The following is a 27317-nucleotide window of genomic DNA, read 5'->3' as shown; positions in this document are numbered from 1 at the left end:
GATGGGATAAAGGTTGAGAACCACTGCTATAATATGTATACATTTATAAGCTTTTCATCTCAGCAGGATTTCCACTCTTTAAGGGCACTGTATGACTTAAGTTTTAAACAACTGGCCCGCCCTTAAATTTGTTTTCTAAATTGGTTATCAAGTAGCATTAGGAATTGGGGGATTTGGATATCTTAATAAAATAATAATTTTGTCCCCTATTTGAACTTGTCCTTCCTAGCCCCCTTCGAAATCCTTAAGGGATACAGACATGAGTTATGTCTTTATGATAACGGCTCTCGCTGGTTGGTAATACCTGCCTCTAGCATCTAAGAGTTCAATCATTAGTACAAGAGGCTGTGATTCCTCTCACCTCTCTGATAATATCTTTCCATGCAGCTCATCTACCTTGCAGTTAACCCCTAATACCTTGCAGAATACCCCTTAATACTCTGATAATCCCCTTCCATGCAGATCAACTACCAAGCAGACAAATCCTAAACTCCCTGTTAAATCATACCTCGATCTCCCTTACAATCGTTTGGGATTACAGTATTTCCTGCCTCTAGACCACAATGTATCTTCCAGAACATAATTAACCTTCCCTTCAAGGTTCTCCTTATGTACACACACCCCCACATGTCATTGCACCCCACGTCTGAATGTATTTTATTATCTTTGTCACCCCCGCGTGAACTTCACGCTATTCGTACATAGTTAAATCAGTTTGCTGTTACTCTGTGGTTTTTTTTTTTGTAAAGCCTGTTGCTTCGACGTTTTCTTCCTCCCCCGCATGAAACTTACGCTTTTATAACTTGGTTACTCAGTTTGCTATTACCCCCTGTGTTTATTGTAAAGCCTGGAGCTGCGTTTTGATACCTATAAACCGAGGTGATGTTCCCAACGTGCCCTGGTATATAAAAATACTTAAATAAATAATAAATAAAATATTGAATACAGAAAACATTACACAAAGGTAAGACTGGCATTTATAGATTTAGAAACATATTTCTCTCAACAAAACAGCACCTGTCCTCTTAGGAACCGATTACAAGATGAGTCAAACCTAGCTCATAATCTAGGCCATCACCTGTGGGGAGGTGGTTCTATGAAACTGTGATCACAGATGGCAATAAGAAGCCAAGAAATTTATAATTAAATGGCAAAGGCTCTAGTTGCATCTGACAGCTGCACCTGCAATTCAACTAGCTTGCTTACAGACAAACACCAAGAACGCAGGCAGGGTTCACACTCTAAATCACAAAGACAAGATATTTGTAAATGTGCTCCTGGCTGGGCTGAGAAGATACATCCTGGTCAGTCATGGTTTCTTGGATTGCATTCCCACCACTGCAAAACCTGAAGTCAAAAACCACATTTCATGAAATACTGGCATTTTTTTTTAAAAAGAGGAATTCTGCTAAAAAAAAGTATATATTAAAAAATGTTCACATATTTTCTGTCAAAGTTCCAATTTCTTAAACTGTCCACTGTGCTGACAACATGCTGGCATGAAACAGAACAAATATCATCAGTGGCATGTTGATGTCCTCCAGCATCCAATATTCTCTTTAAAATGCTGCCTTCCCATAGCAAAGTGATACTCAACAGTCTTGACATCTGCAGCTCTAAGGCAGGTGTTTTATGTCCATGTCATCGTCCACCTATTTAAAAAGAAAAAGTACCAATCAGCGTTTACAAGAGCTTAAATTCCTCTTTCACAATTAGTATCTCCCTGTTGTTTACAATTAATGGGCTAAGTCCTTTAGAATCTATTTGAGAGTGATTACTGAACTGTATGAATATTTGATCCCCATCTGAATTTTGCATTTCTAATAATAAAAAAAAAAATAATGTTAGCACACATATGTACAAGACTCGCATTGAATAGGATATTCTAAGCACAAATATGAACATGGGATATTCCAAAGAGTATAGTACCAATACTGTTCCCCCAAAAACTGGCTTCAAATAACTGCTTTACTGCTAAAAGGCAAGGATCCTAATGCCAACCTCATCACCGCCTCACCCTGGGAGTTCCAACCTCGCCTCTCCCCAGAATACCATTTGGCAGAACTCACATCCTGGTCCATCTAGAGGTTTTAATACAAATCACTGGTGAGACCAAGGTTGATGCAATCATGGTGGGGGGCACAGTAGAAAATAAGAGAAGGGTATAAACCCTAAGCAGAGTCTTTTTTGGGTCTCTATACCTTTTCTTTCTGAAGGAAGAGCAGGTAGACACTGCAAAATATCACTAGAACAGGATCAAAACTTCAGGGAAAAGAGTGCTACTGCTATCACTTACAAACTCTTGCCATTTCCCTTTTTATGCTATGATCAACTTGTATTTACCCCTAAATCCACGGCCTCCACCTCCGCCTCGTCCTCCTCGGAAACCTCCACCACCTCGTCCTCCCCGGAAACCTCCACCACCTCGTCCTCCCCGGAAACCTCCTGCAGGTAAAAGAAGCATTAACAGTGACAGCTCCACTTTTATTCTGTCACTACACAGTGCGGTTATAAAGCTGTGCATGAAAAGCTGACTGCCTGAACATTCGTGCCATTGAATCACAACAAATGAACAGTACTGAATTATTGCAGTAATCTAAAAAAACACATACATAGCAAAGATGACAATAGAAGTCCCAATCTTCAACAAAACTTTTATAGTGGAGAAATTACTTACCTGATAATTTTGTTTTCCTTAGTGCAGACAGATGGACTCAGGACCAGTGGGTTTATGCTCCCCTGCCAGCAGATGGAGCAAGCAGACGGGTAGGCTGGGGTCATTAGTGACCCCAGCCTACCCGTATTCTCTTCAAAAGCAACTGTGGACAGACTAGCAAAAAACTTGATTAAACATAGGCAACCATAACTGTACTCAACCAAGAAGAAAACACTGAACTCACGTAAGAACCTAGGTACCCCAATGAAGGGACTGGATGAACACTCACCAGCAATCCCTTGGGATCCAGAGCCCCTTGGGAGGGATGTTGACACACTCATGCGACAGCTGAGGGCGGGAAGCTGAGACCATCTGTCTACACTAAGGAAAACAAAATGATCAGGTAACTAATTTCTCTATTTCCTAGCATGTAGACAGATGGACTCAGGACCAGTGGGATGTACCAAAGCTACTCCCCAACAGGGTAGGAATCTACCTGCGGTCCGCACGTGCAAAGGCTGTGTCCTCCTGGGCCTGTACATCCAGACGAAAAAACCTGGAACAAGTGTGTAAGGAAGACCCCGTCGCAGATCAGCAGATATCAGTGAGAAACAACAATTGAACCTCTGGCCCATGACACTGCCTGAGCCCTAGTGGAATGAGCCCGAACCTGAGTAGGTAACGGCTTTCCAGCATCCACATATGTGGCCATGTCCAAATCCTTAATCTAGAGAGCTATTGTAGCCCGCAAAGCTGGAGCACCCTGCTTACTTCCGCCATGAAGAACAAACAGGCGATCTATCTTCCGGAAAGGTTCATAAACCTTCAGATACTGCACAACAAGTTTCTTGACATCCAATAAGTACAAAAGGTGATACTCCTCCCCATCCTGGACCTTTTCCAGGAACGGCAAGGAGATGGACTGATTCAAATGAAAGTCCGACACCACTTTGGGCAAAAAAGATGGAACAGTATGCAACTGCAACGCCCCTGGAGTTACCCGAAGGAATGGCTCCTGGCAAGACAAGGCCTGCAGTTCAGAGATTCGGCATACAGAACATATAGCCATCAGGAACACTGTTGTCAAGATTAATAACTACAAGGAAAGGCTACACATCTGTTGGAATGCAGGGCCGCCAAAAAATCCAGCACCACGTTAAGACTCCACAAGGGAACCGGTAACCGCCTGGGAGGCCAAAAATGCTACACTCCCCTCAAAAAACACACCACATCAGGATGGGACGACAAGGAATCACCATTCACCAGGCCCCTAAAACAGGCAAGAGCCGCAATCTGCACCTTCAAGGAATTAAGGGCCAAACCCGTATTCAACCCCTCCTGCAAACAACCCAGAATGAGCTGAATCTTAACTGAACGAAGAAGAACACCACGTTTCTCACACCAGGCCTCAAAAACTCTCCAAACATGTATATAGGCTAAGGAAATAGAGAACTTTCAAGCATGGAGTAAGGTGGCAATCACCTCAAAGGAATATCCACGCTTCAACAGGCGAGCTCTCTCAAGGGCCAAACCATAAGACAACTGAATTGGATCCTCATGAAGAACTGGATCGTGCTTTAACAGATCCATGTGCAGCAGAAGACAAAGAGGGGGGTCTCCAAAAGGAGTTTCCACAGATCCACATTTCACGGACGCCAGGGCCAGTCCGGCCTCACCAGGAGTACTAGCCTCCTGTGGCCTTCGATTTTGCGAATTATCCTGCCCAGCAATGGCTAAAGGCATAAAGCAATCGGTCTTCCAGCCAGACCTGTACGAGTGCACCTATGCCTAGGGACCACGGATCTCTCCTGCGACTTTAAAATCGAGGAACTTTCGCATTACGAGAAGTCGTCAGCAGGTCTAGGAATGGAAGGCCCCAGCAATCCACAATCAGCTGAAAAGCCTTAGCTGACAACACTCATTCTATTGGGTCCAGATTCTCCCTGTTGAGAAAAGTCCGCTCTTACGTTGTCTTTTCCTGCAATGTGAGAGGCCGAGATCATCTGTAGATGTTTTTCTGCCCATTCCATAAGTTGGTCTATTTCCTGCGACACCTGCTGGCTCTTGGTTCCTCCCTGGAAATTGATTTAGGCCACTGTCATTACATTGTCCGACATCACGCAAACCACCTGACCCTGCAGCCTGTGGCCGAACTGCAAGCATACCAACCAAACAGCCCAGGCTTCCAGGCAATTGATGTTCCAGTGGGACTCTTCGGCCTTCCAATGCCCTTGGGCTGTCAGCTCCTGACAATGAGGCCCCCCCCCACCCCACCCTACCCTGGAGACTCGCATCTGTCATGAGCACCAAACAGCTTGGAGAGGACAAGGAAACTCCCTCTCTCTGATGAGCCTCCTGTGACCACCACTGGAGGTGAGAGCTGATTTCCAATGGCAAGTGGAGCTGAACCGAATAGTCCTGAGACTACGGGCTCCAATGAGACAGAAGCAAGCGCTGAAGAGGACACATAAGCTCCTTCGCCTATGGCATCATTTCCAGGGTTGCCACAATCAAGCTGAGTGCCTGTAGATAGGACCAAACCATCGGGCGTATAGTGTTCATCAACTGATGAACCTGAGACCTCAATTTCTGAATCCGAACTACCGGCAGGAAAACTTTGTCCTGCCCCGTGTCGAACTGAACCCCCAGATACTCCAACGACTGGGATGGCTGAAGACTGCTCTTGGCCAGGTTCACCACCTAACTGAGCTCCTGCAACAAGAAAATCAGCTTGTGAGTCACCAGGCAGCTCTCTTCCTGAGACTTGGCTCGAATCTGCCAGTCATCCAAGTATGGGTGCACCAGGATCCCTTTTCTTCTCAAGGCCGCTGCTGCTGCTACTACTACCAAAAACTTGGAAAATGTTCTGGGAGCGGTGGCTAGATCAAAGGGCAGCATGTGAAACTGATAATGACGTCCCAACACTGCAAAATATAGAAAATGCTGGCATTGCAAAAAAATAGGAATATGAAGGCAGGCTTCGGACAGATCCAAGGGAGGTCAGAAATTCTGACTGCACTGTCATTATCACAGAGGACAAGGTTTCCATGCGAAAATGAGTCACCTCCAAATGACTGTTGACCCTTTTGAGATCCAGGATAGGACTAAAGGAACCCTCCTTCTTGGGCACAACAAAATAAATGGAATATCGCCCCCTACTTTGAGACGTGAGCACCAGAACCACAGCCTGAGGAGCCTTTGAAGGGTTAACTCCACTGCCTGCTTCTTCCGCAAGAAGTGGCAAGGAGACATCTTGAACACATCCAGAGGAATATTGCGAAATTCCAGTGCATATCCTCTTCTCGTAATACCTCTATGACCCAATGGTCCAATGTGATCTCAACCCACCTCTGATAAAAGAGAGAGATGTCCCCCTATCTCTTGTTCCTGAAGGTGGGTCGGCAAACCTTCATTGGGAAGCTCGGGAAGATCCATCACCCGAGCCCGCTCCTCTCTTGGGCTGTTTGGGTCGAAAAGACTGAGACCTACCAAACGGCTGAGTCCTCTGAAAGATCGACACCCTATAGGGACAAAAACTGCTTGGAAGCCCAGAAACGACCCCTCATATCAAAAGGGGCGCTATAACTGCTTCTTATCCTCTGGCAACCGAGGAACCGGAGATACTCCCCATATACTGGCAAGTTTCTCCAGCTTGCTCCCAAACAAGAGTGAGCCTTTAAAGGGCATCTTTGTAAGATTAGCTTTGGAGGCTGCGTTAGCTGACCAATTTTGCAACCAGAGTTAATACCTGGTGCTATCACTGAAGCTACTCCTCTGGGTGAGGTACAGACCAAATCGCAGCCTGTGTCTGCAAAAAAGGTGGCAGCAGGTTCCATAACCGCTCTGGAAGTCTCTCCAGAGTCATCAACTTCCTGAGAGAGCAGACAAGATCAGGCCACTAGGGGGCAACAGGAAGTGATCTGTAAAGTCATGGCCACTGCCTGAAAGGCTTACTTAAAGATAGCCTCAGTCCTCCTATCATGGACATTCTTCAAAGTCGCTCCTCCCGCCATGGGATAGTCATCCGCTTAGAGATGGCACAGACTAGGACATCCACTTTGGGAAAATGCAAACGCTCTCTTGCAGCCGGATCTGGGGTACAGGCCTTCCAATGTCCAACCCCCTTTAAAATTTGCTTCTGGAGCATCCCCTTCCGGTGTCCTGAAGATAAAGAGAGATAACTGGCATCCAGAGATCTGTAGGAAAAGCTTCGAGTGGACGACAAAAGAAACAGGGAAGGGCATCTGGACTGATCCGTGGTACTACAGGAACGAAAATTAATAGGTAAGAACTAATTTTCCTTTCCCTGTACGTACCCAGATCAGTCCAGACCATGGGATGTACCAAAGTTTCTCTAAACAGGGTGGGACCGAGACAGTCCCGCTCGAAGTACCTGCTGACCAAAAGAACCAAAAACCGGTGCTTGCACATCAAGACAGTAGTGTCGAGCAAAGGTATGCAGGGATGTCCATGTAGCAGCCCTGCAGATTTCTTGCGGAGAGACCAATTGGACTCTCCACCCATAAAGTAGCTTGAGAACGTAACGAATGAGCCTTTAATCCCACAGGAACTGCACGGCCTTGGCAAAGATAGGCAGAGGAAATTGCCTCCTTCAACCATGAAGCAATAGTAGTCTTAGAAGCCGGTTTGCCCCGATTTGGACCACTCTAGAGGACAAAAAGATGATCGGAGACCCGAAACGCATTGGTGACCTGGAGGTACTGTAGTAACACGAGTTTCACATCAAGCCGGCGAAGATCACCCCCAACGGGACCCGCAGCATCCTCCAGAAAAAACGCGGAGTCCAAAGGCGATCTCTGTAAAGATGAACAGTATGGACAAGATTGTCTTAACTATAATCTTGTCCCAAATGAAGGATTAGTTCATACGGTACTTCTTTACATAGATCACCTATGTAAAATAACAGGTTTTGCTCAATCAGAAAAATGTGACTCTTCTATCCTAATAATCTGGAATTTCCTGCAGTAAAAATGTATTAGAATTTATTCTATCCTATTCTAGTTATTTAGCTCCTGGATTCATCTTACTCTGTTCACAGAAATCTTCCTCCCATGTATCTGCCATGCATTTAATGCTCTTGTTCTGTTTTACTAGTGAATGTCTTTCATTCAGATTGTCTGCAGAAACTTACCTCCACCTCTGCCTCTACCACCGCCTCCTCTCCCGCTGCCTCTGCCTCCACCACGGCCTCCTCTCGGAGCTGCCTTCTCACCTGGGGGTCTTGGCAAGAACCTCTGCAAAGGCAGTAGCTTAAAAGGGTCGATGTAAAACTGCCACATTTTATGGAGTACAGAAGAGAACACAACTTGTTATAATCTTAAAAATGACTATAAGACGTTTTCCTTCCAAACTATATTAACATTTGTTGCTTCACTTTTTTTTTTTTTTTTTTTTTTTATTACTACTATAAGCTCCATCAATGCCTATTTTATCTTACCTCAAGCAAAACATTTTTTTTTTACCTTCCTTATAAATTAGATTTAACTTGTGTAATTCATAAAAAAAAAATCTAATATGCCTGCAGTAATAAGATTTAACCATAAATGCAAAGACAAGTCAAAGACTACGCCGTCAGCTGTTTGGGAGCTCCCCTTACCCCGCTCTGTTCCGTATAATGTGCATCATCGCTGCCAGACATTTCTTACAGCAAAATAGCTATCAAAGATGAAATCACAGCTTTTAGGCTGTTTCTAGTTATGATTAACATTTTTTCCTTATGCGTTCCTCTTTAACACCGCTTTTTTTTCCTCAGTTTAAAAGGAGCAAAAAAGGGGGACATAGATATCAGTTCTGCAACTACATTACATTATTTTTTTTTTTTTTAAAACAAGTCATCCTGTGCCAACAGCTTACCAACAGGAAAAAAAATTATTTATACGTTTTATATACTGTCATTCCAAGTAAAAATCACTAGTTCGTAACAGTGTACCGGTTTGACACTCATAAGTGATGAAAGCAGAGGTAGACATATGTACAGATGGTGAACTAGGTAAACAGAGACAAAGGGTGCATTTCAGAGACAGATACGTTTAGGAAAACATAACTGGGTTATAGAGGGGTTAGCAGTGGGGGAGTGATCTGTACACATTTGGTTGTCTGACTCATGGTGAACTGCAGGCATCAGTCAGACAGTAGGTATTTTTGAATAGCCAAGTCTTCAACTCGCTCTTACATTTTTTATTGTCTGTTATTGTTCGCAAGCCCTCTGGCATGGAGTTCCATAGTTTTGGTCCAGTGACTGAAATCGCTCTCTCTCTCTCTAGTTTGTGTTAGATGAGAGGTTTTTTTTTATGGTCAGGATTTCTAAGAAGCCTTTGTTTTGTGATCTGAGCGATCATGGTGGATTATGTGGTTTAAATGTTATTCCCATCAGATCATTATTTGGATTAATGTTATTGAATATTATGGTAAGTACTTTGTAGATTATTCTTGACTGTATAGGGAGCCAATGTAGGGCGATCGGCGTTGGGGTGATGTGGTCTTATTTCCCTTTTCCAGACAATAGTCTAGCTGCAGCATTTTGCAGTAGTTGAAGAAGTTTTAGGTGACTATATGGAAGTCCCAGAAGTAGGGAATTACAGTAATCAAGCTTAGAGAATATTAAAGATTATTTGGCATTTATATACTGACAGCCGTTTGCACATCGTATCGGTTTACAATTAACTTAGAACTTATAGGCAAAGCCTTTACAGGAAACAGTAACTATAGTTAACAAGGGAAACAATAAACGATAACCAAAGGAGGAAAATTAGTTTACAAAAAATGTACAAGAATTTACAAGAAAGAGTCAGAGAACAAAGTCATAAGGCTTTCTGGTTAACAATCATGTGGAAGGATTGGCGGAAGGGTTGTAATGCCATGTAATTGTAATGCCATTCTGAAATCTGCTGTTTAGTAGAGGTTTCAATCTGCTCAGGATTTGTAACTTGTAGAAACCAGATTTGATTAGTTTATTAATGTGGGTTTTCATCAATTTGAACTCCCAGATCTCTCACTTGAATTGCTGGGATTAATTGGCAATTTACAAGATCAATACCTGGTAGAATAGATTTTAGTGGGTTTTGGCTCAGCCAGATTAATTCAGTTTTATTGGTGTTCATCAATAGTTTCATTTGTGTTAGCTTTTCTTTTATTGTGACCATATATTCGGAGATGAGCGATGCTGTTTTTTAAAATGATTTTTGTAGTGGGATATAGAACTGCAAATCAACAGCACATAGAAAGAAGATTACTCCAAGGTATGTTAGTAATTTGCACATGTAATTTCCTTGAGTCCCGACAGACCAGTCCAGACAAGTGGGATTTATCCCTCCTACCAGTAGATGGAGGCAGAGGGCAAGCTGGTTTTGGTCTGATGTCCCTCCTTATACAGTGTGGTGCAACAGGGAAGGCATTAGTAGTCATGCCGAAGCCAAGAAAATTTTTTTTCCTGAAACTGAGATTAAATCTACTAACTAGCAAAAGAAAAGAAGGATAAATTAAAATGGTAAAAAAAAAAAAAAAAGGAAGTGCAGGGTTGAGCATTCTCTCTACTTACTTCTCCCTTGGCTGCATTTCCCTTTTGGAAAAGAGGGCCCTTACCTCTCATCTTCTTCTCGTAACTCTACACTATATTCTATATACAACTGTTTTCTGCCCTCTCCCCCCCCCCCCCCAAACCATCATCCTTTCTTTGGGGTGGGCCCTGGACTGGTCTGTCAAGACTCAACAAAAGACAATTAGCAGGTAAAAACCTAACTGAATTTTCCTGCCAGACCAGTCCAGACAAGTGGGATGTATCTTATAGTACCTATCCCAAGAGAGAGTACCCCACAGCTGCTTCAGGACTCCCATGGCAAAGGTTGTGTTGTCCTTCTGAAGGTTCAACCTGCAGATTTCTGCTGGCATCACCAGCCTGTGTTCTGTCCAGGATACTGCCTGAGCCCTCATAATGAGCTCCTTAGGGCCTCTTAGCACCTGCTTCCACTTCTAGTACTTTTGCTGTTGCTCTTATTTCTTTAATCCATGATACAACTGAAGCCTTTGAGGCTGCTTCCCCTTTACGGGCCTTGGCAAATAGCACAAACCGCTTATCTGACTTCCAGAAATCATTTGTAACTTCCAGGTACCTTAATACTCTCCTCTGCAAATCCAAGAACCAGAGATCCCTCATTTGCCCTTGGCATTCTTTCCTGAAGCCTGGCAAAGAGATTACTTGATTCAGATGGAATACTGACTCCACTTTGGCAAGGATGGAACTGGCTTGATGGGACTTTCTCCTTTGAAAAGGAAAGATAGGGATCCCTGCAGGACAATGCCTGCAACTCCGAGATTCTCCTGGCTGGACAAATAGCGGCCAGGAATGCTGCCTTCAAGGTGAGATCCTTTATAGAGGCCTTCTTGTTGGCTCAAACGAAGCCTTTGTGAGTGTTTTCAGGATCAAGCTGAATTCCAAGGTGGGACTTGCGGCTTCACTGGTGGATGTGGTTTGCCTCTTTTAAAAAGCAGGCTATGTCTGGATGGGACATTAGGGGGACCCCTCTTATATGCCCCCTGCAGCATGCTATGACAGAAATCTGGACCTTTAGGGAGTTCACAGCTAGCCCTTTATCCAGCCCATCCTGGAAAAAATGCAGAATGATGGCTACTTGAGCTTTCTACACCATGTTTCAAAGATCTTCCAAATTCTGGATATATGCTAGCATGAACATTTGCCCCAAGTAACCTCTTCTGCTAAACCTCTTCCTTTCAAGAACCATGCCATAAGAGAGAACTGTGCTGGCTCCTTCATGACTACTGGCCCCTGGGACAGAAGGCCTTCTGTCAGAGTGAACCTGAGTGGCTCCCCCACCTTGAGCTTGACTAAATCCAAGTACCACAGGCATCTTGCTCAATCTAGGGCTCTAGTATAATCTGCCCCAGATGATCCTTCTTAATATTTTTCCAACCATTGACCACAGTGGGAATACGTACAGAAGCGTGTCCCTGGGCTAAACCTGTGTCATCGCATCTATTCCCATTCTGGTTTTCCAGCTGTAGAAATTCTTTGCTTTGATATTCTTGTGTGCTGCCATTAGATCCCATTGCTCTTTTGACCATCATTTGGTTGAAGGTCTCTTTGGCCAGCTGCCAATCCTCTGGGCTTAGCATCTGTCTGCTTAGGAAATCTGCTTGCACCCTGAGTGATCCTGCTAGGTGAGTGGCCAAGATATCCTGTAGGTGCATCTCTGCCCACCTTACCAGGAGTTTCACTGCTTCTGCTACTTGCAGACTCCTTGTTCCTCCTAGTCTGTTGATATAGGCCACTACTGTGACACTATCTGAAAGAATATTGACAGCCTTGCTTTTGACTATTGGAAGGAAACTCTCTAAGGTCTGTCTGTCTGCTTGAGTCTCCGGGCAGTTCACTGAGCATGTCTCTTCCACATGGGACCAATGCATATGAGCCACCTTTGCCTTGAAATGTGCTCCCCAAGCAAATCTTTTCACATCTGTGTTCAATACCACATGCTGAGGGTCTTCTAGATTGACTTGTCTCTGCAAACTGGCCCTCACTAGCCATCTTTCTAGATTCTTCCTGGCCTGTTTTGTCATTGGCAAAACTGTCAATACTGGCTTTGTGGTGACCATCTTGACAACCATCTCCTCTATAGAGGACGCATCTAGGCCCTTACCCAGGGAATTCAATGGCAATTGCCATTAAACCTAAGAATTGCAGATACTGGGTGGCTCACTGTAGTGCTGCAGCTGGTATCCCTTTCACTTGGTCTTTTAGTTTGTTGACCCTCTTGTCTGTCAGGAAAACCTTTCCTTTTTCTGAATTGAACCAAACCCCAAGTTAGATCAACCTCTGTGAGGGCTCCAACTGACTTGTTCTTGTTGACCACCTATCCCAATTTCTCCAATGTATAAATGACCTTGTTTGTCACAGAGTGCCCTTCTTTCCAGGAGTCTGCTCTTATCAGCCAGTCGTCAAGATTCAGAGGTACCCTTATATGCAAATGTACAGCTACTACAACCATTGCATCCATGAAGGACCTGGGAGCTATGGCTAATCTGAAGGGCAAGGGCATGAACTGATAATGCCTAGTATTATAAAGCATAGGTAGCAATGATGGTGACTTATGATAGGGATGTGGAGGTACACCTCTGATAGGTCCAAGACTGTCAGATACTCTTTTTTTCTTATTGCTGCTATCACTGTCCTTAAAAGTGTGGAACCTCAGCGACTAGTTCATTCCTTTCAGATCCAGAACCAGTCAAAACATACCTTACTTTTTTGGAACTATGAAGTAGATTGAATATCTTCCTTTTCTCCACTCCTCGTCCGGAACTGGCACCATTGCTTGCAGACAAAGTAAGCTAATATTGCTTGTACCACCTCTTTTTTGTGTAACTTGCAAGGAGAGGGAGAAAGGCATCTCTTATTGACGATTTCAACTCTAAGGAATACCCTCACTAGTTCCTGGTAACGTGAGCTCAATTCTTATAAAACTGCTGTAATCGCCTTCTACTGGAGGGTCCAGGGAGTGGTCCCACCCACTGTCATTGTGGACCTTTGCTTGTTAACTGGCTGCTAGCACCCTTATCTCCAGCTCCTCTCCTGCTCTCCTGAAAGAACTGCACTTGGCTCAGAGATCTGGATTTCTGTACACTGAAAGGTCTATTGCCTACTGTCCTTAAGCAGATTTTAACTAAAATCTCCTCATATAGACAATTTGCTTTTGTCTTCCAGCAATCTCTAGAATTTTTGACTCCCTCCAGTCTTTAACCAGCTTCTCCAGTTCTTCACCAAACAGCAACCTTCCCCTGAATTGAAGCCTGCTCAGCCTGGCCTTGAATGCGAAGTTGGCCGCCCAGTTCTTCTGCCTGGCCAACACTATCCCCAATATGCTTAGCTGTTGATTTAACCAGATCATACAGAATATCTGCCATGAAAGCCAACACAGCCTCCAAATATGCCATGTCCTGCTGGCCTGTGACATTTTGAGCTCTGCTCCACACAGAGCCTACTGCATCTAGTTCACTAGTGCCCATGCTACATATCCCCCACCGATTGCTGCTTGGAGTGATAGTCCAGCAAATTCAAATGATCTCTTAAGGGCAGACTCCACTTTCCTATCCTGTGGATCTCTTAGGGCTACACTTCCATCAACAGGAACTGTCTTCTTTGTTACTGCTGCATCCAATTTAGGGAATGTAAAAAGTTTCTCCCTATCCTGTCGCTACAGAGGGTAGCTCTTCTACCTTTAAAAAGGAGGCAGCTGGGTGATCCCAGAGTTTCTAGTATGGCTATGTGTACTGGGAATGTCCTAGATGGTTTCTTAATCCCTGTGAGAATAGGATGATCCTTCTACCTTGGGCTTTTTCTCTAACTCTAGAGAGTGAGCGACCCTGGCAAACAAGGAGCCTATTTCCTCAGCCCTGAAGAGTCTAACAGCTGAATCTGCCTTCATGTTTGATTCTCCTCTTCAATTGCCTCCTGCCAGTCTCCTTGGGAATCTCCTTCTTCCTATTCTGATGGAAAACCCTCTTCCTGACAGATTTTGTGCTCCATATGCAGCTTCTGTTGTTTGCACAACTGGGCCCTATTTGATTTCTGCTCATGTCTTTTTCTGCCTTTTATCTGTGAAAAAGCTTCGTATATGTCCTTAATAAACTCTGAAGTAAGCTCATCCTCCTGCTCCTCCCACAGTTTCCCTAAAAGCAAGTCCAAGGATGGGGAGTATCACCTCACTTGTCCTGCAGCTGCCGTTGGGTCCAGCAATACTGGAAACGTCATCCTAGAAGAGCATCTCTGCTCTCCAGGGGTTACTCTGTTGTGCTGCTGTTGCATTTCCTTCCCCCTCTTCAGTTGTGGGTCCTACAAAAGGAACTGTGATGCTGACTACTTTGCGTGCCCCTCAAGTGATATATTTGCAACCGCGCTCTATCCTACTAATTGAAATACCATCTTCTAACCTCAAACCTTTCCAGATTTTGCAAAATTCAGCAGCCAGAATTCTGACAGGAACAAAGAGGAATGACCACATAATGCCTATATTGATTTCACTACACTGGCTTCCAATTAAAGCCCGAATTGAACACAAATCCATGACCATCATACATAAATTACCAAACAATGAACATCAAAGTCTAACTGGCTTAAACATAACCCCCCAGAATCCTCAAAGAAACTTACGTTCAAACAACTCAGGCCACTTAACTGTCCAACCCCCATCAAAGATGCTCACTTGACAACAACCAGAGATAGAGCTTTTTCCATTGCCTGCCCTAAAATATGGAACTCCCTCCCAAAAGATTTAAGAACCCAACCTAACCTCAAAACTTTCAAAAAAGACCTAAAAACATGGCTGTTTCACAAAGTCTACATTGACATTCAAACTTCACATCATCCTAACACCCAAAGGAACTAACAACCAAATCCACAAAATAACTTATCTCCAATCAGCACCAAACAAACCCTCCTCACTGAAAAACAATTTTCTTCTGGACTATAAATGATTAATCTTCTGTTTCATATGCATCCTGTTATACCTTTTTTCACAATTGTTAAGAAAATTACAATTTGAATCTTGTAAACCGTTGTGATGGCTTCACCGAATGACAGTATATAAAACTCAATAAATAAATAAATAAATAAATCCTGCCTGGGAAATCTTCCTTGCTGCATTCTGTCAGCCTGCTCTGTTCCACTGCAGGCCGAAACCTAGACACGGACTTCTTTTTTCACTTTTTTTTTTTTTTTTTTAAAGTATAGTGCATCCTCTTTAGGCAGGAAGGGAATACAGGGAAGTCTCAGCCCTAACTGCTCTTGGCAGGGGGGGGGGGGGGGGGGGAAGAGAGAGCAGCCACTTTCTTGACTGTTGTCCCAGGAGAAGACCCCCATTCGGCCCTGACTTCTGCTGGGGAAATCAGCCTCTGACTTAAGACTGTTGCCCCAGGAGCCTTCATTTGCTGGTGGCAAAGAACTACTGATGTCTTCCCTGCTGCACCAGACTACCTAAGGAGGGATGTCAGCATAAAATCAGCTTGCCCTCTGTCTCCATTTGCTGGTAGGAAGGATAAATCCCACTTGTATGGAATGGCCTGGCAGAACGAGGAGGAAATTGAATAGCGCATATAGATCAAGTTGAATGTGCACAAACATGGCTCATGCTTTTTAAACATGATTTATACATACAAGCCATGTATTTTGCACCACCTTCCATCTGCTGGAGACAGAGAAATACCGAAGGACTGTAGGTGGTGCATCAGGTTATGTTACAGCGTCAGTAAAACTTTGTCTGTCTCCATGTGCTGGAAGGGAGGCAAAACCCAGAAGTCTGGACTGATCTGGGTAAATACAGGGAAACCTGATTTATGCATACAAAAGTTATGCTCCTACGAGTCAGGAGCATAAGTTGTACTCCTAAAAGTAATACATACCAAGCACACAGTTTATGTGCATAAATGCCGAGTATGGGATTCCAACACTACAATCTCCAAGTTCTGTCCCACAGACTAACACTAGCCCCAGAAACTTTATGCCACTTCTGACCAAGAGTTAAAAATTTCCGGCGTTGAGATAACATGAGTAAAGCCTATGCATCTCTCTGCATTGGGGAGTAATAGCTAATGCCCTGATTAAGATAAGTGCTGCCCCATGCAAATCTTATCTGCATACACTTTTTTTGTGCGTAAAACTCCTTGCTACATCAGGAATACAGTTCTACATACAAAAATGGGCACAGAATCACATGCTGACGTGTGCATAGCCTTAGCATACCTTATTATACAAGGGCCTCCATTTTTTAATCAAACCTTTGACAGTGTCCCCAGAAGAAAGGAAAATAATCCCTATGTATATCTTACAAGAAAATGCATGGGCTCTGTCTTCAATCACAGCTCTGTGGTACAAGAGCCTCTCTTGCAAGAATGTACTCTTATACATGATCCCTCTGATTTGGGAGGGGCAGGATAACCTAAGTAGCTGCAAAACATGCTCATCTTGACAAGACAAACAGCAGCAGCAAACTGAATAGACAAATGTTCATATAAAGATCTCAAACAAAGAAGCTTCTTTTCACTTTCCCAGTGTTAAAACATCCAGCATGAGTTCTCTGCAAGCTGAACACTGCTTACCTTTTGTAACTTCTTAAAAGAAGAAGCTTTCATGTTTTCAGACAGCTTAACTGAAAAATACTGGTTTGCTTTGGTTAAGAAATACAGATAAGAATATATACACAAACCACTGCACTTAATTTGTTAAAAATGGCTCAAATGAGAAACATGATAACCTGCCAATTTTTTCACACAATGAAAAGTATGGAATGTTATAACTGGCCAGCCCTGAATGCTTGTGGGACAATGCATGAGATCTGCAAATAGTGTTTTCAATAATATTTGGCCTTATTTGCACCATCTACAACAATGTAAACAGTGGATCACACATCACAGTAGCTAAGAGCAGCATTTCATTCAGATTGCAAACACATCAAAACCAGCTGTAATAAAACACAAAATTTGCATCTTAAGTGGCTAAATAAGTCCTACCTTAAGACCTTAATGTCCTCAACAGCAAGTGCATCAACGCACAGCTAAAACAGAAACCATTCTGAAAACTGTCCAAACAAATCCAATTTCCTCTTAACTTTCTGATCAGATATCCCCATACTCTATCCAAGAAGGGGTCTTTGGAAAAGGAATTTGGTGCATCAGTTTTCCCCACTCATTTCTGGAAGCCCTTTCTCCAAAACCGAATCCACAAATGCCCCATCCTGATGGTGCATACAGGACATGATCCATGATCTATCCCTTTATACCTCAGACAGGTAACCTGCACAATGGGAAGTCTAAGCAAACCACTGTCATCAATAAAATAATCACTTCTGAAAAAGTCTAAGCCAGCCTTTGTCAGCATTTGGGCGATTGCAGATCTCAAGGCTCAACTGCAACACTGAAATGAGAAAGGAAAGCATTTCCACCAATAAAAAATGTTTGATGATATATTAAGATGCTCTGGACAAACGTGTGCAGTTAGAAACACCCACATTTTTTTTTTTTTTTTAAGCAATTCTAGGCCTCTTCCAATCCTTTCCACACAAGTTCCTCTGCTCAAAGCGCTTTCAGCTTGCTCACATTTGTTTTCTGTCCAAAACTTTCAGGAAATGAAATTCTTGGGCAAAAGATATGCTCTTTCAAGTACATGCTAGCAAACTGACTCCCAAGCAAAAACAGGGTTAAAAAAAAAAAAAAGAAAAAAAAGATGCAAAAGAACCTTGAAAGTTAAATGTGACCCGATTTTCAAAGGACTTATTCATGTAAACATAACATACTATCATAATAATTTTCAAACGCCAATTAGAGTTAACATGGGAAAATCCTATTGACAATTCAATGACATATTGTAGCAATTTTCAAAAGCCCATTTACACATGTAAAACCCAGTTTTAAGTGTGTAAATGCTTTTGAAAATCAGGTCCTGTGGCTATAACTCCTTTCTATATAAAGCAAACAAAGGGGAAATGGGGAAAAAGGGCTAAATGTAATATTTAAAAGATATTATTAAACAGGGTATCTTGAGATCTTCTTTCAAAGATTTCTATCACTACATTAACCCTACTGTCCAGTAAGGTCCATTTCTCTTGTACATATCACTTAATCCGGAGTTACTGCTCACTGGGGAGGCAATCAGTCATTCACAGGCATGTTTAGATAGCCCACAAACAGGCCGATACAGAAAGAAACGTGCAATAAGTAAATAAAATTATGCTAATTAAGGCCCGCCTCCTTTTTGACAGGAGCGGCGGCTGTCAGCGGGTTTGATAGCCGACGCTCAATTTTGCCGGCATTGGTTCTCAGACCCGCTGACAGCAACGGGTTCGGAAACCGGACGCTGGCAAAATTGAGCATCCGGTTTTCAACCCGCAAGCTGATTTTAAATTTTTGTATTTTTAATTATTTTTTACTTTTGGGACCTCCGACTTAATATCGCCATGATATTAAGTCGGAGGGTGTACAGAAAAGCAGTTTTTACTGCTTTTCTGTACACTTTCCCGGATTCAAGAGAAATTAACGCCTACCTTTGGGTAGGCGCTAATTTCTGAAAGTAAAATGTGCGGCTTGGCTGCTCATTTTACTTTCTGAATCGTGCAGGAATAACTAATAGGGCCATCAACATGCATAAGGGGTAAAGCTAGCGCGTTGAAAATGCGCGTCCAACCTCGGGTTAACAGTGCGCTCGAGTGCACTGTACTGTATCGGTCTGAAAGTGCAGTCATAATTAGGCAAACAAAGAGATAAATCAGCACAACAGTAAAACCTGGTTTCCCCCACCCACCAAATGCCTAGTAAGAATGCAAGAAAACCTGCTCTTATCGATGGGACCTGCAATTACTCTGTATTTGTGCTCTTCTGCAGAATCTTATTTTGCACTTTATTTGCTTTCTTTTCCCAAATACTGGGGAAAAGGAAAGGGGAAAGTCAAGACCCATTCCTTTGTGCACACTGGTGATCACCACCCCCCACCCCCATTTAGAATTCTATGAATTCTTTTGTGCTGAGCTCCAAAGTGGGAGCTGGGCAGGAGCCCAGGCATGGTAGCGCTCTCTGCAGATAAAGTCTCTGACCCTGAGATAACGTATTACCCCGGTGCCGTGCTTGCAGTAAGTAATCAGTTTATTTTTTTGTGCAACTTTTAGTGTTCTGTTTCAGCCATGTCTGCAGTTTCAAGTGTGCCAGACCCAATGGATGCTGGAACTGTGACAGTGGTAATGGATACTGATGTCTGAATGCGGAAATGTTTACTTTGGATGGCTAATGGACCTTAAGGAATTTGTCAGGAAAACGGGCCCTAAGGGTAGGAGGATGATAAAATCATTGCCAGCACTGTCCTGAAACCAGGTGATGCTTCACATCCGACTCTGGATTCTATGGCGGTTACCGTGAAGTCAGGAAGAGGATTAAATAGGTATTAAAGCATTGAAAGTGAAGGATGTGCAGGAGACCTCCTCGAAGGTTAACCTTACAGGAAATTTGGAGGGTTAATGTTAAACTAACACTTCCTCTGTCCTCAGGAGCTCACGATCTTTTCTTGAATTTGCAAACCAGTGTCCAAACTGCTGCTCTCACTGACACAACTTGTGAGCTTGGGCAAGAAACTTTATGGGCTGCCTTGGGTTTCCAATTAGATTTAAGCTCTTGAGTAGAGAATGTGGACACTGTAGCAATCTTATTTATTGGTGCAGAACCTCAAATACAACTCTGTTAATCTGCCTTGTTTCCGCCACTGGGTACAGGCGTATATTCTAGCATAGCACACAAACCAATACACCAGGGGCCCATTAATGGGGCACTGCTGCTTGTGACCACAAGGAACACATGGCAACATTTTACAGTTAAGTTATCCCTCAAGTAAAAAGGATACAAAATCCCTGATTTGTCCAAATATTTCATCTACTTTCCCAATCTGCTCTTTGTTTTCCAAGTAGACTGGTGCATTAAAATAAGGCACTTTGTTTTCCTCAGTTGTGCATTTCACAACGATGTCATCTTCACAGGGGTGCATGAACTCTCCCACCACTGAAAAAAAGATTCACACTGTTAAATAACTTTGCTTAAGCAATGGTATAATTTTTTTTCAGGACTTATATTTCACCATTGATGACTGTTCAGCCACTTCAAAGCGGGTTACATTCAGGAACTGCAAGTATTTCCCTGTCCCCCAGAGGACTTACAATCTAAGGCCAATGCAGAAAGCTGCATTCTGCTGAACGCACCTTTCTGTCTGCACTTCAGCGCACATTTTTTGTGAGCAAAACTTATTGCTGATACAGCAAGGCGTTCTGCGTGCAGAAAATAAATGTGCATATCTAAATGGGAGTACTATTTAGCGTCCTTGCATGGAAATCTCATGCAAATAAGGGCATTAAGAAATTATCCAATGCAGAGAGACTAACTGGCCAGCACACCTTTTTTAGCGCTGAAAACTTAATTTCTGGGTCAGAGCTGGAGTTAAGTTTCCAGAGCTACTGCTCTGGCATTTAAAACCATAGCCAAGTGAAAATAATGGCCAGATCGCAGCTCTCTCTCGCATGGCTCCATAATCTTCAGTACTTATCCCGCTATCTGGTGTAATTTGCTGCTAGTTAGCTGAATAAATACTTAGCCAGCTAACTAGTGGTGCCCATGCCAGCCAAGAAGTGACCTATCTGGATAAGTGGCAGAGGCTGCCCGCTGCCAGATAGGCGGATAAATCTATACTTATCAAGGTACATGGCAGCAGGTGCTACCGTTTACCCAGATAAAGTCCTACAGCTCTGAAGATTATGGAGCTACATGCGAGAGCCAGAACCACAGGCTCATGAAAGGAGAAATGAAGAATTAGCAAGACACTAAGCTGGGACCTGCTGCACATGTTTTCTCCACTTTGCAATAGTGTGTAAATTACTAAAGGCATTTCAATACAAGAGGCTGTAAACTTTACTGTCAGGGCTGCATCCCCCTCACCCCTCAAGTTTAAATGTGCATTTGGCCAGTACATTTTTTTTTTCAACTCCCAATGCATTTGCATAGCATTAGTTTACTGCACGAGAAGTTAAAAAAAATATCTTGAGCATTTAAAATATGTGCTGAAAACCAGCGAGTTTAACTCTCAGATTATTGCATTGGCCTATAAAGGATTTATTTGCTGAAGGTTTTCTCCCATTTTGTCTTTATGGGAAAAATGCTTAGTAAACAGGACCCTAAGTTTGTACTTGAAACAATGGAGGGTGAAATAACTTGTCCAAAGTATAATGAGTATCACTTTGATTTGAATCCTAGCTTCCCTACCTCTCAGTCTTCTGCTCTAACCACTAGGTACTCCATTGCACTATAATGTGTTGACGACACTACAGTGCAACAACCAGACTCCATCTGCTTCCAAGTGCCTTGCCTGAACTTAGTCAACTGGTAGGAATTACTTTCAAAGTTCTACCTTTTGAACACAGCCTTAACTGGGCAGCATACTACAAACTGTGTAGTGCCTTAAAGCACAAATGTGGATTACATTCACACCCCACCCCATCATGCTTTTACAATCTCCAATTTTATAACTTCTCTTGCATGCTAAAGTCATAAGAACATAAGAGTTGCCTACTGAATCAGTCTAAAGGTCCATCAAGCCCAGCATCCTGTTTCCAATAGTAGCCAATCCAGGTCACAAGGATGCCTAGATCCTTTTCCTGGGTGATGACACCCAATGGCTTCGCATTGTGTAGCTTGAATTTTGGTTGCTCTTCCATACATGCATCAATTTGCACTTGTCCATATTAAAGGGATACCCAGTATTCCAATTTCTCACAATCCTCTTGTGATTTAACGACTTTGAATAATTTTGTATCATCCGTAAATGTTATCTCATTCATTGTTCCCATTTCTAGCTCATTTATAAATGTTAAAAAGCAGTACTCCCAGTACAGATCCCTGAAGCATTCCACTATTCACATTTCTATACTGAGAAAACTAACCATTTAACTTTATTCTTGGTTTCCTATCTTTTAACCGGTTCTTAATCCATAACAGAACACTGCCTCCCATCCCATGACTTAATTTCACCAAAAGTCTCTCATGAGGTACTTTGACAAATGCTTTCTGAAAATCTAGATACACTATATCAAATGGCTCAGCTTTATCCACGTTTATTCACGCCATCATGAAAAATGTAGCAATTGTTTGGCCAGTTGCGGATGAAAAATCACCAATCATAAATGTGGTCACAAAACAACCCCTTCCATTAAATATTAACTCTTAAGTTCATCGCAGCTATAACATACCAACTACTGTCTCAGGTGGTCCTTGGTCAAATCCACCCCTATTGAAGCCTCCTCGTCCGAAGCCACCACCTCCTCTTCCTCCGCGTCCAAAGCCGCCACCTCCACCGCGTCCAAAGCCGCCACCTCCACCGCGTCCAAAGCCGCCACCTCCACGACCCTGACCTCTACCTCGACTGAAGCCACCTCTCCCTCGGAAAGACATTTTTCTCTAAACGTTCAGAGACTAGGAAAACAATTTCATATACATTTAGATTTTCAGGAGCTGTATCAATCTTGGAGAAAACTGGATTATTTGCAGTAACATAAAAATTAGCCACAAATTAAGGCACATGTGAGCTTTTGAAATGATATCTTTTGGATAATTCTTATGCTAGATTTAAAAAAAAAAAGAGCATCGCTTATTGTACTTGAATCACTAATAATTCTATAAGCCACTATCATGCTGTGTGCTCAGCCTATCGCACAGGTTAATGAGCATTTGGACACGCGTTTTGGATGTGTGTCCATAACCCCAATGCAGTAAGGGGATCAGCACATCCAAAACGTGCATCTAAACTCGTGTGTAGCTAATAGTGCTCATTACATATAAATTCCATGTAGATGAAGCTATTAGCTATTATCCCATAATGCAAAAAATTCCCGTGTGCCCGAGGCATACTTTTTAACCCGTCAAATTTTACACCTGCCCAAAGCAGGCATAAAGTCTTCCCATGCATCAAGGACTCAATTTAAAAACAAAAAAGCTGTTTCTCTGTGGTTCTTCCTACTTAATACCATTGCGATTCTAAGTAGAAAGAAGCATGGAAAGTAGCAACATGCAAAAACAAAAGTCTTTATGTAAAAAAAAAAAAAAAACCCCAATTGGGGGGCACACAATATACACCCTCAGGGCCATGTAAATTGTGCATGCGTATTATGCCAGTAAATTAGCTGCTGCAAGATAAAATGGACCCTCATGAATTGAACATCCATTTTTATAACCTGCACACACAGGGCACTTTAATATTTCCAAGTGCTTCACTTACTGCTGACTGGTCCAGTCACTGTCACATCAGTGAAAGGACCAATCCCCTTTCAGAAGGCAATTAGGAACAGTGCTGCCAGGGGTTGGGAGGGAGCGAGCTCTGGCCAGTCTGTTATGGAGGCACAGTCATTTCTCCTGGGCACCTGATGCAGAGCACTAGGGACACACACATTATCTACTGTGCAGCCCTTTTAGCACAGCAGCTCATTTGAATGTTGCAATAAACACCCAGGAGAGGCGGATGTGTGCGTTCAAAAAAACATGCATCCATTTTGGATGCACTTTTTTTTTTTTTTTTTTACACACATGATATTGCATCAATCTATATAAGAATTATTTAGAAGGGCAAGCTAAAAATACAAATCATCATTACCACAGCCTGCCAGCAATTCTCATAAAAACCGGACAATCATAGTGGTGGTGGGGGGACCAAATACCAGCACATATTATTGTGGAAAAAAATGAAAAAGCTAAAAAAGCACCCCTTCTCCCCCAACAAAACAGATCAAGTAAATCATTTTAGACAGTCGAGCCACCTAATACAGCAGTGGTGCTATCCAGATTAACGCAATGTCTCTATTGCCACCACTACGCACATCTTTCCTATTTTATGAGAATTTGCAAAAATTTAGCACAGGAATGCAAACCTCATCTTCAGGAGGCAGTAAAAGCACCATACTGACGAAAGAGCTACTTTTTATTGTATGCATACAGCGCATTCATTATTAGGCAACAAAAAATGGAAAGAGATTTAAGTAATGTTAACTTCTGATCTCTCCGCTGTAACCTGGTATCAGAGGCGCTTGAGCTATCCTCTCAACAATCAAGAAAGGACATGGCTAAGAGACAGAACAAACGGCTAGTTACCGCTTCTCTGTTGCTTTAACTGCAATGGCGTCAATACGAATGGACCAAAGCTGACAAATAGCAAGGGTCCGATAGCCAGTCAGTATCTCATTGCCCTCCAACGCTTACCGCGGCTACCTCCTGCACAAAGTGCGGCCGACAAAGACGACTATAAGCATGAGAAAGGCAACAGTTAGTTGCAGCGTAAAAATGACTATGCCACTCAGCCCTGCTGAGCCAAACCACGCCGGTGAAGAATCAAATAAGGATGCAGTCGCACACACAACACGTCACCACGAAGCCACCAGCACACTCTTCCTACGCCTGCGTAGGACCGCCCACTAACCTCCCGAGCTGAGATGACCTCAGGGCGGATAGGCACGTGGGAAGTGAACATGCGACGCATCGTTTTTGGTCCCGCATGCGTGCTGGCCAAGGGAGGAGCCAGAGGGAAGGTGGAGCTGGAGGCAGGGAGGAGCCAGAGGGAAGGTGGAGCTGGAGGCAGGCCGGTCCTACCCAGTGGAAATATGTCTGATGGGGATTGGGGACGGTGGATAAATGGGGCGGTAACTATGCTACGCAAAGTTGCGTTATCTGTGACGTAAGGGATATGTTGCATGGAGACTGTCGACAGTGGACGAAGGGGGAGGGAAGTGTTCACGGGTTCTTTGAAAGTGTGAAGGAGAGACGTACGCACTTTTTCGTAGAACAAGAGAGACATTTAGTTCTTTAGTGTATTGTGCTTTTTTTCTGTTTTTCTCTGAATAGTTTGTTTTCAATGTACTGTGGGTTTTTTTTTTTAATTAGTTGTTGGAACTCAGGTGGTAGATAAAATGCAGACGTTTAAGGCAGGCAGTATGCTAGTTAGTCTGTTGTCAGAGAATTATGCTGCCCACTGAAACCTGTCCGTGTTTAGGAGAAACAGAAAACCAAAAGGCTGTGCATTAAATGTTATATACCAAACTCCTGTCAAGATTTTGAAGTGCATTTGTATCTGTAATTAATGCTTTATCAGAGTAGAATAGCCACCACCATTCATCCCAGACTTTCTCCCCCTGCGACCCCAGTACCCAGTAAACATTTCCTTGAGGGCCATTACTGGGGGACAGAAAGATGGATCTTCATCTCTAACGCACTTCTGAGATGGAATGCATATCCTGGGACCCAGTGCTGCTAATGAACTGTTTAACTGCCTTGTTAAGATATGTGGGATATCAGCAATTACTGTATATCTAGATTTGGGTCAACCGATTTTGGTAAACTTTGGCCATGGCAGATATAGGACCTTGTGCTGTAGAACTAAATGCTTTTTTAAAAAGAGAACATTGCTTTGTAACCCCTGAATTCAGGTTGTCATTTCAGAGAGAAAATGCTAAAGAAATTGTGTAGTACCTTGTCTTCAGCTGTTAATGCCAGATCTATTAAAAATAAAGTGATCTTATTTGACTTAATATCGGACTTTCATTTTGAAGTAATTGCCCTAACCGAAACCCAGGTAGATTATTCAAAGACTATTGGCCTCTCCTTACTTTGCCTTCAGGCTACTTGGTTCTGTTGCAATCTAGGGCCAGAGAAAGAGGTGGAGGGGCAGTTTTTGTTTTTAATAATACCCAATCCCGATATTACACATCTTTTTGTGCAATAGAAGATATCCATATCTATATCTTTCTAGTAAGGTATTTGGACTTTGCTATATTAGTGGCTTACTGAGCACCCCAGTTTTTTTCTCCTATTTTATTGGAGTTAGCTGAATTAATTGGAATTTTATTACATTGTCCTAGGATTATAATCCTTGGTGATTTAAAACCAGGCTTTGATGCCCCTTAGTCAAGGTCCATGTTGTTTTGTCCATTATGGATACACTTGGTTTAATATAGCTAGTGCATACGTCCACCCATCAAACTAGTCATTTATTAGATCTAATCCATGTCTCTAATGAGGATTTTATTTTTTCAAATGTGAAGAGATGTATTTTTCTTGTGTCATGGTCAGACCATTTTTGGTCACTCTAACATTTTATTATGGATTTACAAATAGTAGAAATCCCCCTTAGTATAAAATGGCTCAGTTAAAAAATAATTTAAATCCTACTGGTTCTATTTTATTAGTACAAAAAAGGCCATGAGACCTGTTCCATCAGAAAAGGAAAACTGAAGAAATGCTCTTAGAAAAGTAAGCAATTGGGGAGCTTCCTGGAGAGAATCACCTTCAGCTGGAGGGGAGACGGCCAGAGAGACTTGCCACAGCCCCGAACGGAGCGAGTTGAGCCACGCCCCCTGAGACGTCATCTATCCGCGTTTCTAAACCAGATAAAATCCAGGGTCCTGCGACAGGACAGCGGGAGCTTCCTGGAGAGAATCACCTTCAGCTGGAGGGGAGACGGCCAGAGAGACTTGCCAGAGCCTGGGGAATATCGGAGCCACAGCCCCAAATGGAGTGAGTTGAGCCACGCCCCCTGAGACGTCATCTATCCGCGTTTCTAAACCGGATAAAATCCAGGGTCCTGCGACAGGACAGCGGGAGCTTCCTGAAGAGAATCACCTTCAGCTGGAGGGGAGACGGCCAGAGAGACTTGCCAGAGCCTGGGGAACATCGGAGCTACAGCCCCAAACGGAGCGAGTTGAGCCATGGCCCCTGAGACGTCATCTATCCATGTTTCTAAACCGGATAAAATCCAGGGTCCTGCGGCGCGCAGCTGCTGGCGTGCTGCCAAAGGAGCGCACCTAAGGGGCACGCTCCTTGCGGTGTTGGCGAGTTATATCTTTGATTTCTTCCTTTAAACATCTATGGGCAGGAAAAGGAAGATAAAATTTCCTACAGTTTCTACCCCTTTATCGGTGAGGGGTCCCATGGACACACATGTTGTTCGTGGGAATTTGGAGGTACAAAACCCTGACCCGGAAGTATCTTTCTCCTCAGGATCAATTTGGAGTCTCAGCCATCATTCACCTTCTCTAAGTATAGAACCTAATGGCGAGCATAGCTTAAGTATGGC

At 43.1% G+C, this 27317-nt stretch overlaps 1 protein-coding gene across 3 annotated transcripts; it reads right to left on the bottom strand.

The window, feature by feature from the left end:
- Nucleotides 1-958: 958 nt before the first annotated feature.
- GAR1 (GAR1 ribonucleoprotein) lies at nucleotides 959-24787 on the bottom strand. Of its 3 annotated transcripts, none has more exons than XM_029596694.1 (7): nucleotides 24669-24787; nucleotides 22453-22675; nucleotides 20064-20218; nucleotides 16781-16840; nucleotides 7809-7947; nucleotides 2344-2445; nucleotides 959-1652 (listed from the first exon to the last, which is right to left on the bottom strand). In XM_029596694.1, the coding sequence occupies exons 2-7, from the start codon at nucleotides 22652-22654 to the stop codon at nucleotides 1642-1644; spliced, it is 669 nt and encodes a 222-aa protein (XP_029452554.1). In that variant the 5' UTR covers nucleotides 22655-22675; nucleotides 24669-24787; the 3' UTR covers nucleotides 959-1641. The 3 variants fall into 3 exon arrangements, with proteins under 3 accessions (XP_029452554.1, XP_029452546.1, XP_029452537.1); XM_029596686.1 differs by lacking the exon at nucleotides 24669-24787 and adding an exon at nucleotides 24344-24655; XM_029596677.1 differs by lacking the exon at nucleotides 24669-24787 and adding an exon at nucleotides 24452-24654.
- Between the last annotated feature and the right edge of the window lie 2530 nt (nucleotides 24788-27317).

The sequence above is a fragment of the Rhinatrema bivittatum genome, chromosome 1 (genome assembly GCF_901001135.1).
Source record: "Rhinatrema bivittatum chromosome 1, aRhiBiv1.1, whole genome shotgun sequence".
In the NCBI taxonomy this organism is placed as follows: domain Eukaryota; kingdom Metazoa; phylum Chordata; class Amphibia; order Gymnophiona; family Rhinatrematidae; genus Rhinatrema; species Rhinatrema bivittatum.
The sequence above is the reverse complement of the archived record's forward strand: the minus strand, read 5'-3'. Positions and strand labels throughout refer to the sequence as shown.